This window comes from Trachemys scripta, chromosome 3 (assembly GCF_013100865.1).
Source record: "Trachemys scripta elegans isolate TJP31775 chromosome 3, CAS_Tse_1.0, whole genome shotgun sequence".
Classification (NCBI taxonomy): Eukaryota; Metazoa; Chordata; order Testudines; family Emydidae; genus Trachemys; species Trachemys scripta.
The window spans coordinates 73,256,300-73,274,750 of record NC_048300.1 but is presented as its reverse complement, the minus strand read 5'-3'; the positions used below and the strand labels follow the sequence as shown (position 1 = coordinate 73,274,750).

At 40.8% G+C, this 18,451-nt stretch overlaps 1 protein-coding gene across 3 annotated transcripts in view; it reads left to right on the top strand.

Annotated features, from left to right (window-relative positions):
* The window catches only part of ACTN2 (actinin alpha 2), a 90,081-nt gene that overhangs the window by 24,161 nt on the left and 47,469 nt on the right, over positions 1-18,451 (top strand). For all 3 annotated transcript variants that reach the window (XM_034765050.1, XM_034765051.1, XM_034765052.1), the window contains exons 2-3: positions 9,647-9,761; positions 11,883-12,002. In XM_034765050.1, the coding sequence (XP_034620941.1) occupies positions 9,647-9,761; positions 11,883-12,002 (235 nt within the window). The remainder of the gene's footprint in view (positions 1-9,646; positions 9,762-11,882; positions 12,003-18,451) is intronic.

The following is an 18,451-nucleotide window of genomic DNA, read 5'->3' as shown; positions in this document are numbered from 1 at the left end:
CCTCCTGCACACTGCAGGCCACAGAACTTCACCCACCCACTTCTGTAATAGTCCTGAAAAACCCTTCCCTCACAAGGAGATGACAATGAGTTGGGAACAGTGTATTCAGTGATCCACATGCAATTTCCCTTGTAACTTCTCTGCCTGATGGGCTTTTACACTGGTGGGGCAATGCAGCCCTTTTCCTGTTGACTCCACTAAAAGAAAGCATTAATGTAACTGTAACAAAATGCTTGATGATCTTCTTGACATTTGCCAGTGTCCAGCCTTGGTGGTGATCTCCTAAAGTTATTCTTAAAGTGATATTTAAATGCTTTAGAATCTTCAGCTTTTTTTGGCAATAATCAGGCCTGTGAAATGGACATGTAGTCATACAGTGATGGGGGCTGCGTATTTTCCAAGAAACCCTATCCTCACATAGGATTAGACCACCTGCTTTGGAAGGGCTAAAGTCTTCCCTGGCTGTTCTGTGTGAGTAGAATTCCCATTAATGCTAGTGGAACTTACATTTTGTCTACTGCGTGGGGAATGTGCCTCTTTAATTATACACCCCAGGAATAATAGAGTTGTGGGAATCAGAGATGAGAAAAGACCTTTCAGTTTATGGAGTTGATCCCCTTGTAGGATGGACTTTTCAGTACTATGATCCAGTGTGGTATCAATTTAATCTCTGATATGACCACTACTGCACTTTCAGACAGAGGGGCTGGAGCTTAGTAGGGCTTTTCCATCTCTGAATTCTGTGACCTTGTGACTCTTTATTTTCTAGTGCCTTTTCTAGTTTTCCCATGTAAGATGGTTCTGCAGTTTAAATGACCTCACTGTCAGGAATTTTTCCATGATATTTAGCCTAGATTTTCCTTTTCTTGATTTCTTCCAATGACTCCTATGTATGGTACATAATCCCTTGGACCACCCTAGATAGTTCACCCGCTTCAAATATTTACATTCTTCACATAATCAAATTCAGTTAGCAACTTGCTGTGCTATGTTCTGTTAGCCTTAACATTTCACTTGGCCAGTAGAGGACTTCCTATCACTCAGTGATTGAATATCATTAAGTTCCTGTAAAAATGACACTTCCAGAAGAGGTAGGATTTAAGGCTCCAGAACTGTAGGTCACCCTAGTTATTTTATTAAATTGTACCAGGTGCATTTTGGCTTTTGTTTTGGGGTGAAAAAAAGTAAAGGGGTAAAATACAAACTTGAGTTCAAACAACTGGAAAAAAAAATCTAATGCTTTATTTATTATTTCTAGTTCATACCAACTCACTAATGGTGCAGCTGTTTCTACACATGTGTAGAAAACCCCCCATACGTCAATTAATATCCATAATGGTACATTTAAAACTTCAAGTTAAATAAAATGGTGATAGGCAGTTTCACTGCACTTGCCACATATTACCACATGGCTCCACAGGGCTGGCCTGTTTTCTGTCATTTATTCCTGGCTTTGCCACTGACCTCCTGTGTGTCTTTGGGCAAATATCTTCACCTCTGTTCTCCCTTTCACCTTTTGTCTGTCTTGTTCATATGGCCTGTAAGCTCTTTTTTGAGGCAAGGACTTTCTCTCACTATGTGTTTGTACTGTGCCTGGCACGCTAGGGCCTCTAGGTGCTACAGTAGTGCAAACAGTAATAGCTACTGTTGTTTTACCGAGCAGCAAACTACAGAGCAGCAGAAGCAAGATATTATGTACAATGATGGTACAAGCTGCACTTCGTATTAAATAGTAAAAATAGTGTAAATAGGTCACTTCAGCAATTGCCAAGAGAAAAATGACAAGGCACAGTAAAGGAAGTTCCAATTTAAAAGGTTTCCTTCCCACAATGGAGAAAATTGTGTACATTTATGGCAATATTATCATTCCATAGTTATTGTAGCTTCCTCTGTACAGGGCTTCCAGATGGGTCTCTTTGCTGTTTGTGGCTTGTGCAGAAGGCAGCAGAGTGCCTGTTCACAGGGAGGAGTAACATGATCATATTATTCCAACTTAGCAATGACTGCCTATAAAGAGGCTGGTCTTTTTGGCTTTTCGGGCTCTTAATGGAGAGGGGCCTGGATATATTGAGACCTGCTCCTTAAGTCTTGTCCTGGTGGGTATTTGCATTCTGAGGGCCTGCAGCTCCCACTGGCTTCAGCTGGAAGAAGTGTAGGTGTTCAGCACCTCTGGAAATCAGTCCCCCTTTTACAGTTCCACTATCACACTTTAAGTCAGTGGGTGACAAAGGCTTTGTTCTAGTGGCCCCTAAACTGTGGAACTCTCTTGCCATTTTAAATATTGTCACTTTGGCTTTTCAGCATTTTTCCTAACATTTTACACTTGCACAGTTAAAATCCCAAAGGCGAAAAATGCAGACGTCAATGTTCCAATAATATCAACTTGTCTGTGTTTCATCTCCTATATGTTTGCATGGTATTCATTTTACAGCATAAATAGTAAACTATTAAATAATATATTAATCTGCATGCTTACCTGGGAGAACAAAATAGAAACAGTAATATATATGCCATGTGGCTGAGGTGACCTTGCTATGCATAAGAGTAAGAATTGTGATAGGAGAGTATATCAATGATCATTTCAATCCAGTATCCTGTCTCTGACAATGGTGAATACCAGATGCTTCAGAGCAAGATGGAAGAAACCCCAGGGTGGAAAATTATGGAATAAACCTGATAAAAAACAGTGAAATCCTGACCTCACTAAAGTCAATGGTACTTTTTCCATTGACTTGAGTGGGAACAGAATTTCATACACCGTGTGTTTCTTTTTAACCCATTTTCCCTTTCTTCTCACCCCACATACACTTGGCCTTAGTTACTGTCTACTTGAGACAATTTTCTGCAAGACAGTTTAACAGGGTAACTGTTCTATTATGAGGGATAGATCTTAGCAGTGAAAAACACTTACTTTGATTTTTTTTTTAAAAGACAGCTTAGAAGTTGCAAAATATTTTACAGTGCTGCAAAAATTGCTGAGAGTTGTTTCTGAGCTCTTAATGATCTCCTCACTCTAAGTACTTTTGCATTAGCCATAAGAACCCCCATTGTGGTTTTCCCATCATCCTGTGCCCTTAGGTCGGGGATCAAGAGTTCATTTATAAATAAAATTATTACAAATTATTGTGGCAAGCAATCACCACTACATTAAAAAAACAGACTCCACAGTACTGTATGTCTGACTGTAAGCTGAAATGAATCAACACTTTAATTTCTTATTCCATCCTAATTGATAAGGATACTAGTAATTCCCATATATACTTGTTAAAGGAAGACCAGATCACGTAGTTTGCTGAGTGTGCATGTGTTTTTTTAATTTATACTTTAGTAATGAGGTTTTGTTTAGAGCCATCCAAGAGGTTTATAACTGGGAGTAACAGGACAAGAGAGAGAAAATGAGAATTTAAGTTAAATATTAGAGGGGAAGGGAGAATTTCCTAAAGGTGAGATTTCTTAGATTGTTGAATTGTCCTCCAGGGAGAGTGACAGGAACACCATCTTTTGTCACAGCTAAAATAGGTTTAGCAGATACTGTGTAGGAAGTCTTTCTGCACTGGCAGGCGGATGAATCAAATGACCTAGTTGTTTTTGTTATCTATCTTGATTTCTATATTCTTACTCAGATATGATAACAGTAATGGGCTAGATTCATCCCTGAGATAAGAGTGCAGCTTCATTGACCTGCCTACGATACCTCTGAATTTGGACCAATGTGCGTGTTGTATGACAGCTATGCAACAAGTATAAGTTGTGGCAATAGGGAAACTGTTCTCTCTCTCTCTCTTTCTCTTTCTCTTTTTAAACTAAAAATAACAGTAAAGTTTCTTTGTTACATGCATACAGCTAGCATGCAGATTGTGTCTCAAGTGAAGAGAAAGGCCCTGATGCTGAAGTCCCATGGGGATAGGAGTCCATGCTGGCAGGTCACATTGCAGGATCAGGGCTTACATTTTGAAATATGGATAATAGGCAGAAACTGGCTGTGCTTCAAAGAGAGACTTCAGTCTCCTCTAGTAGGAATGTTCTGGCTGGCTTTCTCTCTGCAGCACTCTCGTCATATACTCGGAGCACAGAAATACCACTTATAGCTACAGAGTGAGTCATTGAATCCCATTTAGGCTTGAAGTAATGAACAATCCAAATTGCCACCATTTGAGAAAGCGGGGATATATCAGGATCAGTGCTGTGAAGCAAAATAATTGTCAGTTTTAAGCAATTGCCCCTTTGAAGTAAGTAGCAGGAGTCACCCAAGTGTGTGTATTAGCACATAAATGCACACCCTTTTAGGAAGCACTGCCAGCTTATATTTTCCAATTCTCTGACAGGCCTGAAGATCTAGTTATAAAGATCACTTTAACTGAGCTTGCTCCTCTGTCCCGTGTTCAGTAGACTGCAAGGTCCACGAGGCAGTTGTGCTGCTTCTCAATACAGAAATATAAAGTATTAAGTTTCTTACTAGTGTTGCACTGTGTATGTATGTATATTTTGATCTATCATTACTCGATTGCCATTGAGCACTGTCTATTTTTATCTTATGGAATAATCATGCGTAGGGTTAGAAACAAAAAGAAATGATTCAGGAAGGCCAGTAGCTGTTTTGGGAGAGAAAGCAAGAACTCTTTTAAAATCAGTTTGAATATTTAAATAGGTGGTGTAATTAGTATAGGAAACTTAAGAAAGTTATTCTGACCCATCTTTCTTTGGTTCCATTGAATCAGTCAAAGGGAGCGTTAGCCTTTTTGTGAGAAACAACTGGCACTTTCTCAATTAAATATCTCAAATGTTACAACAGGATCAAAGACTCATAATTACAGTAGTGTTCGCCTTTTATAACTCTGAAGCAGCATCAAAAGAAAGTTAAATTTTTATCAGTACTCTAACATATGCAACATATGTGGGCTTTCCTATGACTGTAGGACCTTTTCTGCCTTCATACATGTTGTTTATTCAATCAGAAATACTATGTCCTTCAATTTGCATCCTTACGAAAGTACACACAGTTTTTGGGAGTTACTTGCTCTAGGACTGCAAGTTAGGGTTATCCTGATGATTGCAAATCCACATGTTCATGGCGATTCAGTAGCCTACAGAAATCAATTTTTGTCTTCAGGCCAGTTTTCAGTGAACATATTTTTACATCAGAAATGACAGACAACCCTGTTGGTGGTCTTCACAGAGAGGCCAAGCGCTGCCTGCATAAAACCTGAATTACTCTGTAATCCCTCAAAATAGGCTTTCCAAATCAGGATTGACACGATTGGTGGTGTGTTATGGGGAAGTTTCCTATAGGGGTAAGAGAGTAGTTCAAAGTCCTTGCCCTTTCTTTCACTGCTCTCTCTGCTTAAAGTGACAACACCGGTTTCCTTATACTGGTGGTTTTTGTGATGGGCATTTTTTTTTAAATTTAGAGTCTGCGTTTTGCAAATAAATTCAAATCGGAAAAGGCCAATGTTCCAGGCATTTATTTGCACCTATTTTAGCATATACTATTGCTCTGTGATGTCAGTTCCACCCTGCTCATCATGGCAGTCTGCTACTCTGATATGCTCCCAACAGGTCAGCAGTGAAAATAATTCGCTTTTCCTAGTTCATCCTAATTTCAATCCCAAAGGATTTAAGATCGGAAGGATATAGTGTTATAGGCTGGTTGTGTTTTGATCTCCAGGACTGGAGCTTTCTTTGAATTACTGCTTAACAACTTTTTTTAGAATTATTAGTCAGAGCCAGAGCAATGCCAATTTATGCTCTCAACAAATGGGATCACAATGAGAGAGCGAAAAAATGAGGATTAAACAAAATGTGGACTATGGAAGGCATTGCAAGGTTAATGTGTAGTGAATTTTGTTCAGCAACTTCTTATCTGTGGCATTAGTGAAATCAGTAATAGACTCTCCTTTGAAATTAAATGATGTCCATATAGCCGTGTTTAGTTCTAGGGAAACAAGCCAGTTTTTTGAGGCCATTGAATTATAAAGTCACATGCAGATAGTCTGCAGGAATGTACATTAGCTGTGCTTTCAATGAGGCACAAGACAACTGAAATACAGATAACAGCATTTCATGAAGAAACATAACAAAGGAATCGCACTGGAAAAAAATGTTCCTGTGAGAAGCTGTAGTTGTCTCTAGCTTCACTTGACCAATCAGAACAAACTGAGACCTGGTGTAAGTGGGTTTAATACCATAAAAAAGAATAGTGCTTCAACAGAACTTCATGTCGCCCATTGTATAGGTTTTGTGGGTAGTAATCCAATAATTTTTTTTTAAGTTTACCATTTTTGAGAGACTACAGGTGAGAGTCCATGTCTTATGTTGGTAATTTTCAGTTTGTGGATCAATTTTGATTTAATGTTCAGACACACAAAAATGTAATAAAAAGGATAGCAAAAATCAGCCCAGAAAAGGCTTTGTGGGACAATCTATAAAAGTGAAGATGAACGGATCCCTTGTCAGTCTGCTCATTTAAAACAGTTTGATTGGGCCAAAGTAGCATCTTTGATTTCTGTATAGAATAGCAACATCAGCTGCTCAGTATCTTCAAAATCTTTATAAAATGAACAATAACATGAGAAAAAAGAGAAGGTAGGTAGAGCAGAAGAAATGAGCGGAAATAAAAAGATAGTGTGATCTAGTGGTTAGATTACGGGGGCTGAGTTCTAGAACATCCAGCTTCTATGTCTAGCTTTGCCACTGAAGTATCAGGGGGTAGCCGTGTTAGTCTGTATCTACAAAAACAACAAAGAGTCTGGTGGCACCTTAAAGACTAACAGATTTATTTGGGCATAAGCTTTCGTGAGTAAAAACCTCACTTCTTCGGATGCAGCATCTGTAGCTTTCACTCTATGCATCCGAAGAAGTGAGGTTTTTACTCACGAAAGCTTATGCCCAAATAAATCTGTTAGTCTTTAAGGTGCCACCAGACTCTTTGCCACTGAGTTACTGTGAGCAAGTCACATAACAGTTTATCCATCTGTAAACTTAATATAAGAAGTATCCATCTCTAAGGGATGTTGTTTGAATTAGTTAATGTTTTCAAACCTCTTTGGGATCCTCTGATGGAACTTTATTTTAGAATATTCTGTTCAGGTTCTTATACTGTGCTGGTCATTGGGGCATTTAAACACGGTGTAAGTACAAAGTAGAGAGGCCAACAGAGGAATTAGAGGTGGGCGATATTTTAATTTGCTTGGATAATGATCACAAGTATCAGATTAATCTTTGCTCAGCAGCAAAAAAGTCCTGACCTCCACCTTCAGAAATTGGAATCAGAAGTTAATTATTTATTCTGGAGATCCAATTTGGGTTTCATGGCCTGTAGTTACTGGTATCATTGTTAATTTCATTATGGAGTTAGTGGCGATGATGAGAGATGAATTCATTGACGTGCGTAGTAAGTGATCAACATAACCCTCAAAAAAAGGAGAGGGGGCACTGTGTCTGAATCTGATAGGACAGGCTTTGAGAGCCCTTGTTTGTGTAGTGTGCAAGTACACTGCTCCCAGTGCAGAGCTGTGCCTGAAAGCCATAATATAGCTCTTAAGACTTGTCAACACTATAGCATTTGGGTGTTGCAGCACCTACCAGGCCTGTAAAACACCTTGTCGTTTCATATGCTGGGTAATAACACCCAAGAGTCCAGGCTTGTAAAATTCAACTGGCTCTTCATTAGGAGAACTATGTACAGAGATGTTACAGCTAACATTCTAGCCATATGCACACAGACTGACGTCCTGGTGCTTTCTCCAGACTCTTCTCTTCTGCAACCTGGGCTCCTTCCTCCAAGTGCATACAGGTTGCTACAATGCACACACACGCGTGCACACACACACCTGCCTTTTTTCCAACAATGCACAGGCATGCACACCACAGTCCTGACTGCTGTCTGATAGCAACTCTTCAAATGCCATGGATTTGGGGAGATTTTACACAGAAAGCAAGGGATGACATGGTTGTCTGATTTATATGACTTTCTCCTCTTGTAATCAGGCAGGAAAAGATGTTATTGTAGGGGGGTCTCAATATTGCTACCCTTATTTCTGCACTGCTGCCTTCAGAGCTGGATGGCCAGAGAGTGGCGACTGCTGACCAAGGACTCAGCTCTGAAGGGAGCAGCGCAGAAGTAAGGGTGGCAATACCATACCATGCCATCCTTACTTCTATGTTGCTGCTGGCGACGGTGCTGCCTTCAGAGCTTGGTGCCTGGCCAGAGGCCACTGCCAGCAGCAGTGTAGAAGTAAGGGTGGCAGTTCCGCAACCCCCCTACAATAACCTTGCAAACCCCTCCCACCCCACACACACAACTCCTTTTTGGGTCAGGACCCCTATAGTTACAACACCATGAAATTTCAAATTTAAATAGCTGAAATCATGAAATTTACAATTTTTAAAATCCTCTGACTGTGAAATTGAGCAAAATGGACTGTGAATTTAGTAGGACTCTACTCGTTTCCCGCAGTGAAGCCACCAGTTTGTCTCTACCCACTTGTCAGCTCTCCCCCTGTCCTGCCACAAGTACCTCAAAGTCTTTTCTTTTCAGCAACTGCCACAGCTTACCACCTTCTACCAAGTGCTCCCTCCTCTGATGTCCTCTCCGACTGGAGCAGGAAGGAGGAGCTGAGGGAAGGGAGGGTGCTTGCTGAAATCAGGGCCGGCTCTAACTTTTTTGCCGCCCCAAGCAAAAAAACAAAACAAAACAAAAAAAACCCAACCCCGCCATAACACCCCCTCCCGCCCAGCACTGCCCTGCCAAACCAAAAACAACCTCCCACCAGCGCCACCCTGCCGAACCAAAAACAACCCCCCCGACCGCCGCCCCGCCGAACCAAAAACAGAAACAACAAAAACCCCGAGCACCGCCCCGCTGAAACAAAACAAACAAACAAACAAACAAAAATCTGAGTGCCGCCCCGCCACCCCAAGTTTGGCCACCCCTTACAAGGTGCCGCCCCAAGCACATGCTTGGTCGGCTGGTGCCTGGAGCCGGCCCTGGCTGAAATGTTGGAAAAGAACAGAACATTGTTTCAGCCACTGACCCAACTCCCCCTGGTAGTGGTTGAAGGACTGAAACCCCTGCTGAGACCATGCTGTGAAGGTAGGCTCAACAGCCTGCCTCAAAACTGGGGGTTAGTAAGGTCTGGTCTAGGCTGGCGCTGCCTTAGCAGTGAGAACAGGACAAAATAATCAGGCTCAGTGGTTTTACAGAGCGAGAGAAAAAGAAAGGTATGTTGTCTTTCATGATGAATTTAACCATGAAAACTTCCATCTCTGCACTTGCGTGTTTCACAAGATTGTTGTCACAGTCTGGAAGTTAATACAAGGAGGAAGCCAAATTTTAAAAAAAATAAATCCATGAAGAATCAGGCCATATTGAAATACAGAAGTCATGCAGATTCTGTAATGGCTGCTCATGGCTCATTGTAAAGCTTCCAAGAGATTGGGCTGTATTTCTTTTTCAAAAAGTCTGTGTTTAAAAAGGCACTTTGTTTCTTATCAATATTACTAGTAAGCCCCAGGATTATCAATATTACTAGAAGCCCCAGGCAGTCTTGACAGTCTCATCTGCAGTGTTTGCTCACTCAGATGGTTCAGCGGTTGCTTTGAAAGATGCCATGGTGACAAGTATTTTGTTTTTCTTCTGCTGTTACAGACCTTTACAGCTTGGTGCAATTCCCACCTCAGGAAAGCAGGCACACAGATTGAGAACATTGAAGAGGACTTCAGGAATGGCCTTAAACTGATGCTCCTCTTGGAAGTCATTTCAGGTTTGTTAGAAACAAAATGTCTAATGCATTTAGTAGACACTGCGCCTGACTCTAGAACCTCGTAGAGATTTTGTAGTGCAAAACTATAGCAGAAGTTAATCCTTGACCTTCAGGAGGGTTAGGAGCAATCTTGTTTTCCAGTTGCATGGGACAGCAAAGCTCCAGTCTGACAAGTGATCTGTTCACTGTCCATTGGAGGAGCTGCTGACCTATTTTTAAGAATCCTGAGCAAGTTGATGGACCACTGCATCTGACCTGAGGCTGAAAATAAAAAGTGGTTTCTCACCTCAGTTTTTTTGTAAATATTCTTGAACAGTAAAGGAAATGGATGATTTATCCACCAGGCACTTACTGCTTTGTTAAATTCCTTTTCTGTCTCCATTCCTCCAGTTCTGAATCCTACTGCACACAATCAGGAATTGTGCGCACATTTTTGTCCCCCTCCTGCATATTCCTATTGGAAATTGTGCACCTGCCTAATTCCTACAGAAACAAAACCAGAAAATGAATAAATAAAAACCTTTGAAATAACCACATCTTCTTGTTGGACAACAAGATCTGAGATCCTGGTTATCCTTGAACTGGCCAATTAAAAAAAAAGTTTTTTTCTTAGCCTGCCTCAGGTTGAGGTGTCATCAGTAGGAAAAAATAAGTGAATACTCTCTTAAAAGAATGAAGATTGTTAAAGATCCAAAAAACTGAGCACAATGCATGAGTGAGCTTAAAGAGTTACAGACGAATACATTTTAAAACAAAGGAGCTGAAAACTGGCTCTGCTTTTCCTTACCTGCAAAGTCTGGTGTTCAAGGTTCTGTGCTTCTGAGCTGATGATGTCCCAAAGCCATACTATGACTGCAGCTGTCTGAACCGTTTGGCTTTGGGTGATATCACAAACTGCTGTTGGAGGGACATGGAACCTGAAGGACCAGTCCTCAGGCCCTGAAATTAAGAGTCTTTTAGTTTACCTTTCCTCTCCATGTGTAGGTCACAAATTTATTTTATTCAGTTTTTAACCCCTTAGTATGAGTACTCCAAGTTTTTTCTTTTATTTTTTTAATTATTGGTCAAGCTTTTCAAAAGTTGGTGCCTAAAATCAGGCTCCGAAATCCATATTTAGAGACCTTAAATAATTAGTGGCCTGATCTTCAAAACTTCTGAGCACCGAACAGTTCCTATCGACTTATTTATGCAAACCAGTTAAATCATCCATTTCCTCTGCCATTTAAAGGTGGGGAGCAGTCACCAACAGACTGTGTGATTAGCCGAGGATGTCCCTGAGAAGAGGGGATGGTTAGGAGGGGCATATTGGATGATAAAGGGAAAGGATCAAGGGAAGGAGCATTTCTAAGTCATGTTTTTGTGTGGAAGGCTTTGAATTTGTGCATGGGGGATTTATTCACGTATAGTTACTCTCTTGACCATTTGAGAAGACATAGTCATGCAGCCTTTGGTACCAGACAGTTGCAACATGGCTCTGAAATTAGCCAGTCTGCCAGTGATGGATGAGGTTGGGATAAGTCCAGAGGTGGCAGGGATGCCCACAAGGTCCTGACGTCTGGGATTTGGCCTCATTTAACCACACCAATCCTCAGATTCTGCATTTTCCCCAGGATACTCCTCTTTCCTCTTGTGCATCTCTGCCAATCCTGCTGTCTGATAGCAGCTGTTCAAATGCCATGGATTTGGGGAGATTTTACACAGAAAGCAAGGGATGACATGGCTGTCTGATTTATATGACTTTCTCCTCTTGTAATCAGGCAGGAAAGGATGATGAGCTATGAGGAAGGACCTGTTCACTTCCTTTTTACTTCCTTTCAACTATAAAGCAGACACTAGTAGCACAATAAAATATGAAAAGTGTATCCATGTATATAGCTCTTATGTTTGGCAAACATAACATTTTATTCAGGTTTCACTGCTGTACCGGAAGATCAAGGTAAGTCACTTCTTTGATTTTTGTGGGTTTGTTCAAAGGCACTTGACATTCTTTCAGAAAAATACCTCCAGAATAACTGTTAGGTTTTAGAAAATGTACTACATAAATTCTGAGTTTTCTAGTCACTTCTATGTCTGTTGCCAGGTGCCTGTAAGTATAATTGCATTCAATTTGTTGTACTACAGGGGAAAGACTACCAAAACCAGACAGAGGAAAAATGCGCTTCCATAAAATTGCTAATGTCAACAAAGCCCTGGATTATATCGCCAGCAAAGGAGTGAAACTTGTGTCAATTGGTGCAGAAGGTATGTGGAAACACTTGACAATAGGCCTTGGTCTCTAGGCATACATATCCCAAAGAAGCTAAACAGCAGAGATCAGGGGCCAAATTGTCCTGGCGCCTCCTTGGCCATGGAAGGCCAAGGCCCCTGATGCATCGTGATGGTTTCTCTGCAGAGGTGGGAAGACAAGAATTGGAAAGGTTTTGGGTGCGGGGAGATGTGGGTTGTGGAACGGCTTGATGACTCTAGAATTTGCTTCTCTCCATGGTTAGGTTTAATGGTCTATAATTTCTTAGTGTCTGCCCATTCCTTTTCCTAAAGATTAGGACAACATTTGGTTCTTTCAGTGCCTTCTTTTATTCCAACATGCTATTAAAAACCAGTAACTTTAGAAATCCGATAGGAGTCTAGAATGTACCTCAGAAAGCCTTGGATCTTTGTTTATCTCTTTAGCGAGTATAATGTATAGCAGACTTCTTTTGATGTAATTGCTTGGGGGTTGAGACCTATTCCCATATTGTTACCATGGTGACTGTACACAGTTACTACATTTTTAACACCAAGGTTCAACATTCTAGATGCAGTTAAAAGAGTGGACAATGGAAAAAGTGGCGGCTGGAGCTGGTTGGATACTGAACCCAAGAATGAAGTGGAACTAGATGTAGCATAGTGACGTGATTATTTTGTTGTTCTGCTCCAAATAGTCACTGTAATTACATTAAAATGCACGACTGGCTGGTTGGATTTTGGGAAACATAATCTGGCTGCTGAAATGAGCAGGATCTCACAGCAGGTGGAATTTGCCAAATGCAGCTTCCCATTGACTCCAATTCAGCATCTAGACAGTACAGTGATTTGTGCTGTCTAAATTAGATAGATACATGGTTTCCACCCTTGATCTAGTTGCTCCACCCCCATGTTTTTATCCTTACTCCAGCCTCCAACCCTTCTCCTCAGGGGGCTTAGTGTGGGGGGGAGGGTAACTGGATTAGAGAGAGGAAGGATATTTAGGTAGGAGTGAGTGGGGGAACAGCCTTCATGGCTTCAGAGGCAATAGCGCCAATTAGGTGAGGTTCGGGGGGTGGGGGGGGGAACAAATATTTTCCCTAAGGTTTTTTGCACTTGCTCAAAGATCCATAGGCCATATAGCTGGTGGGGGGTGAGCTATGGCCTGACCACTTTTAAGCCACGGTCCTATACTAAATTAGTAGGGCTGCTGCTGGAGCATCATTCAGATTTGGCCAAGCTGCCTCTCCATTCAGATGGAGGAGCAGCTGGGCCAAATAGTGTTGCAACTGGGCGTATAGGGAAACTGTTCCTGTAAGACAGAGCACAGGAGAGTCCATCAAGAACTTGACTCCTGGTGGCACTGGCTCATACACTATGTGGGTCAGAGACAAGGACACCTGGGGTCCCTGTGAGGGGAGGAGGGGAGATAAACAGGGACTGGAAAAGGGTCCCTGCTAGTGTGTGTGTGTGGGAGGGACATGGAATTCCTCCCCCACCAAAGAAATATCTGAATTGGGGCCACAGTTCAGAGGTATAGTTAAGGTTTGGATTGGTGTTTCAGAGCTGGAGGTGTTCATTTAGTCTGTTATAAACAGGTGTCATTTGCCAAATTCAAATCCAGATCTAGGTTCAGATTTCCAGCAGCATCAGAGAACGGATGTGTCAAAGCTGAGTTTTTGGTGGACTCTACTCTGACTTAGATTAGACTGAACTGCATGGGTGCTTAGATGTGTGCGTAGCGCTTTTAAAATATTGATTTTAATTGGTCATCTTTGGGTATTTGTGGTTTGGCAGTCTCTCCCCAAATCAAAGCTAATATCAAAGTGCTGCTTTAATTAATGTTTTGCTGTTCTTCAGCTACTGAATAGAACAAGGAGAGCAAGGTGGACAAACTATGCAGCAGAAATAGGGGGGGAAAAGTGACACCGCCCCCCCGGTAATACTCTAGAAGTGTGCTATCCTGAGAGCAATATTGTATTCTATGGACAGCAGAGGGCATCAAAGAGACAATTTACATGTGGAAATAGAAATCAAGCGTAAGGCAGACTGTTTGCAGACCTGGTAGAGAAATACTGAACAAACAGACCAAAGTTAGAATTAAAATGGATCAAACAAATGGTCTGGTGAGTAATGCTTTTCACTGTCACATGGGAATCTTAAATTCACTGGCTGAGGTGAAGATTACTCTACCTGATAATATTTTATACATACGGACCAAGATTTTCTAGGTGCTTAATGTTAGGTTCCTAAATCCATAATTAGGGACTTATAGAAGTCCCCAGGGATCGCTCATTGATTTGTGGGAGCTGCTGAGTGCACAACACTTCTGAAAATCAGGTCACTTATTTAGATCTCTAAGTATGGACTTAAAGCTAGGCTCCTAAGTACCCATTTTTTAATATATTGACCCCTGTATATACTATTTTCCACATGAAGATCTCAGACTTACATGAATGAATTAAGGAATTTATCCTTACAATACCCCTGTGAGGTAAAGTATCAACCCTGTTTTACTGATGGGAAAATTGAAGCACAGAAAGGTTAATTGGGCCTTAATGTAAATGAGAAGCAGGTCCGGGCCGAGGAGTCTGGAGATCTAGGGTATGTTCCCAGCTTTGCGGCAGACTTCTTGTGTAACATTGGGCAAGTCACTTAACTTTTGTGCTTCAGATTCCTCATCTGTAAAATGGGAGATAATAGTTGCAAAGCTTGATTCATTAATGTTTGGAAAGCTTTTTAGATTCTTGGGTGGAAGGTACAAAAGAAAAGCCAAGTATTATCATTATTATTTATTATAATAATATAATAATATTTATTTTGACACAAAGAGGAACATATAAATTAAAACAGGTCAAATTGTGGTGTTTCAGCTATGGCTACTGGTGGCTGTAAGTCACCTAATCTTGCATAAACATTTTTGGGATGCCTTTTAATTTCCAAACTATGAAGTCACTGTCTCTACATCTGTTGAGGATCATGTTTAATTTTCTGACACTCTGAGCAATGAAGAATCTGTAGTGATCCTAGTGCCACCAACTGTGATTTAAACCAGAGGCCCAGAATAAAGATTAAACCACTAGTTCTGTGGAGCTCTAGTGCAAAGCTCTATTTAATGTATTTATGAGTTGTCTCTATTCAGTAAATGTGTGGTGTTCATAGCCCAGGAAATGGCCAATCACAGTTTTTGTTTGTTTGTTTTTGTTTTTGGGTCGGTGTGACCAGGGTCTTTATGGGGAGCCAGCTATAGTCACTCAATTAGGGTGAACTGAAAAGAATGGGCAGCCAAACCCCAAAAAGCTGTTGGATATTCTAATACTTAGATTTACCAAGCCAGCATAAAACAGTTTCTTTGTTACCTTACTGGTTACTCAGAAGTCCAAACAATACAGTTCCCTTAAAGTGATCCAGCCTCAGGCCTCCATCCAGGTACCCACATCAAATATGACGAACATTTCTGTAAATTTTATTTCATCATATAAAATAAAAGGTTCTACCGATCCCAAAGGATTGGACACATTATCTCCCAGGTTAATGAATGTTTCAGACCTTACCCAAATATATGCTACAGCCAATTCTTATTAACTAAACTAAACTTTATTAAAAAACAAAAGAGAGAGAGTATGGTTAAAAGATCAATATACATACAGACATGAGCTCAATTCATTGAGGTGCAGATTCATAGCATAGATGGTGAGCTTTGTAGTTGCAAAGAGTTCTTTCAGAAATAGTTCATAGGTTATAGTCCAATGTCCAAATCTCATATTCAGGGCATACCAGCATAACTGGGACCTCAGTCTTGCAACTCAAACTTCCCCTGATGAAGCCTAAGCAGATCTGAGATGACAGAATCAGGACCCAAGGATCTTTTATACAATTTCATGTCTTTTGACAAGTTCAAAAGGTAATTAGCATGACTTTGAAGGAGGTCCATCACTGGTACGTAGCTCTACGAATTAACATAAGGCCATTTGCTTGTTCCTGCACCATTCACAGGACATTTCAAAGAGAGATGAATACCGAGATAACCCGTGTTTACAATTCATTTAAATGATAGGATGTTCTTTTGACCTCTGAATTATCAGAATACAGCATAGACAGGGGCTGCATTATCCACCCTACTCATACATATGTAAATACACAAAAACACAAACATTATCTCCCCACATGTCTTATGAGGGTTATTTATTTTGCAGGATGTTTTAACCCTTTCTAGCCATGAGTCACAGTGGGTTTAAAGAAAAAAAAAATCAAATAAATTGAGGGTGCTTTGTGTTGTACCCTGGGCTGAATAAACTAAGAAATTGAGGAGATTGGTAGTACAGAAGATCATTAATAGGAAGGACCTCCAAGGAGTTGTTTGTTAGATGAGAAGAAAAAAATTACAAAAAATGAAGTGGGCTGCTGAATCTGCTGAAAGACAAATAACAAAGTACAATAAGAAAACACCACCACATTTTGGGCCTTCAGTCAACCTCTCCTCCTCACCCCGCCCCCAATTTTTATCCCTTCTCCATCTTCTTCTCCCCAGAATAATTATGGATGTAGTTTAGCTTATGTTGGGTTTTGAGATGAATTGAAAGGTAGGGGCTGCAGTTCTCCCAAAGTACCCAGGCAATGAAAACACAAATATGAGAAAAGCAACAGAGGGTCCTGTGGCACCTTTGAGACTAAAAGAAGTGGGGATAACATCCCTGATGGATTATAGAGGAGGGAGAAAGGAATGAAGCAAAGTATGCTTTAATCACTTTCAGCAGTTTAGCAGCTTTGTTCTCCTTGCTTTTTGGTATTTTTTCTATGTATGTCAGATATGTTTTGGCTGTTTCATACAATGTTTTAGCTAAGGAGACTGAGGAGCTGAAGCATCTACTTTATTGCTGGCAAATAACTTGAAAGTTCTGTCAAGAGCCCTTGGAACGGGCTTGTAGAAGCCAGTCAGAATAGCAAGATTTGTATATTTGCAGTGTAGCTGTTATGAACTAATCACACAGGCCCGGATCCACAAAATTGTTTAGACTCCTGACTTCCATTGGTTTCAATTGGTTTAGGAGCCTAAATTCGTTTGCAGATCTGAATGCAGTGATTATGCAAATACACTAATTGGCTGACAATCTGCATGCCCCATGAGTATTGCAATTCAGATATTGTACAGTTTGAGAAATGACTGTATAGTGATTAGTACATCAGACATCCACAACCAATCAAAGTGCAAGGAAATGCGTATGTGAGGAAAAAACAATTGAGATATGCACCAGTTACTATTAAATCTTCTCTGATTGATAAAGAAAGTTCAGTTTTGGTATAATTCATGGTAAACTTCAGGAGGGCCATGATCCTCCAGGGCCTATACAGGGGTGGTAGCAATGCCACATGGAGTCCTGAGAAGAGAAATCTTGGAAAAATTAGGTGGAACCCCCTCAGAGTGAAGAGGAAAAATGAGAAACCAGTTATCTTCTTAACTCTGATCATTGCACTGTAAAAATAAATGTTACAATGCAGGAGCACCGGAACAGAGGGATCCAGGTGTCCATGGCCGCCCAACTTTTAAAAGTAGGAGGGCTGTGCTCTTTCACTTTTTACTGGCCGTAAGGGTGAGCGATGCAGGGGATGGGTTGCAGAGGAGTGAGCAGAGGGCAGGGCCTCCAGGAGAAGGGGCGGCATGAGACTGGGGCCTCGGTTTGGGTGCCGGTGGTCCCCCCACTATTAGGGACCTTCTGCTGCTCCAGTTACAATGTCACTATGCTGGGGTTTACCTTGGGAGTTACTTCCACAAACCGCATGGAAAGAGGGAGAAAATCCTCTGATTGGGTTGCAAATTTTGTTGTGGGTCAGCTCAAATAGTATTGGTGCCTTGAATCATGTTCAAACATCAGGGATAAAAAATGCCATTGAAATTACTTATGTAATGTGTGTATTGCCAGTATATATTTAGAAGAATGTGACTTAAACTATAGCTGAATGTTAATCTTTAGTAACAAATCAGTGTACATACACAAGATGCTTTTTAAAAAATTCCTTATAACTTGGCCAAATCAAATTGAATTTTCATCAGACAACCAAAAGGTGCACATGTAACCTATGACCAAGTTTTCAAGTACTCAGCAACAAGCAGCTTTCATTGTTCTTAATGGGCGCTGCTGCCTGTTGACCACTTTTGAAAATCTGATCCTACCTAAGGACGATGGGTAAAATTTTCAAACCTGTCTTAAGCTTAGGAGCCGAAGTCCCATTTTCTGAAGTCTTATTGAAAAATCAATGGAACTTAGGCTCCAAAGTGCCAAAGTCACTTTTGAAAATGGAACTTTGGTTCCTAAGTCATGTAGGCACTTAAAAAAATTTACCCCCATCTCTAGGTCAGATTTGAAGTTTGTACCCCACTAATGCATGACAGCTGTTAAAAAAAGCAAAAAATTGTTCACTTGCTTTGTATTTGAAAACAGCAAGACTGATTTTGCTCAAACTTTAGT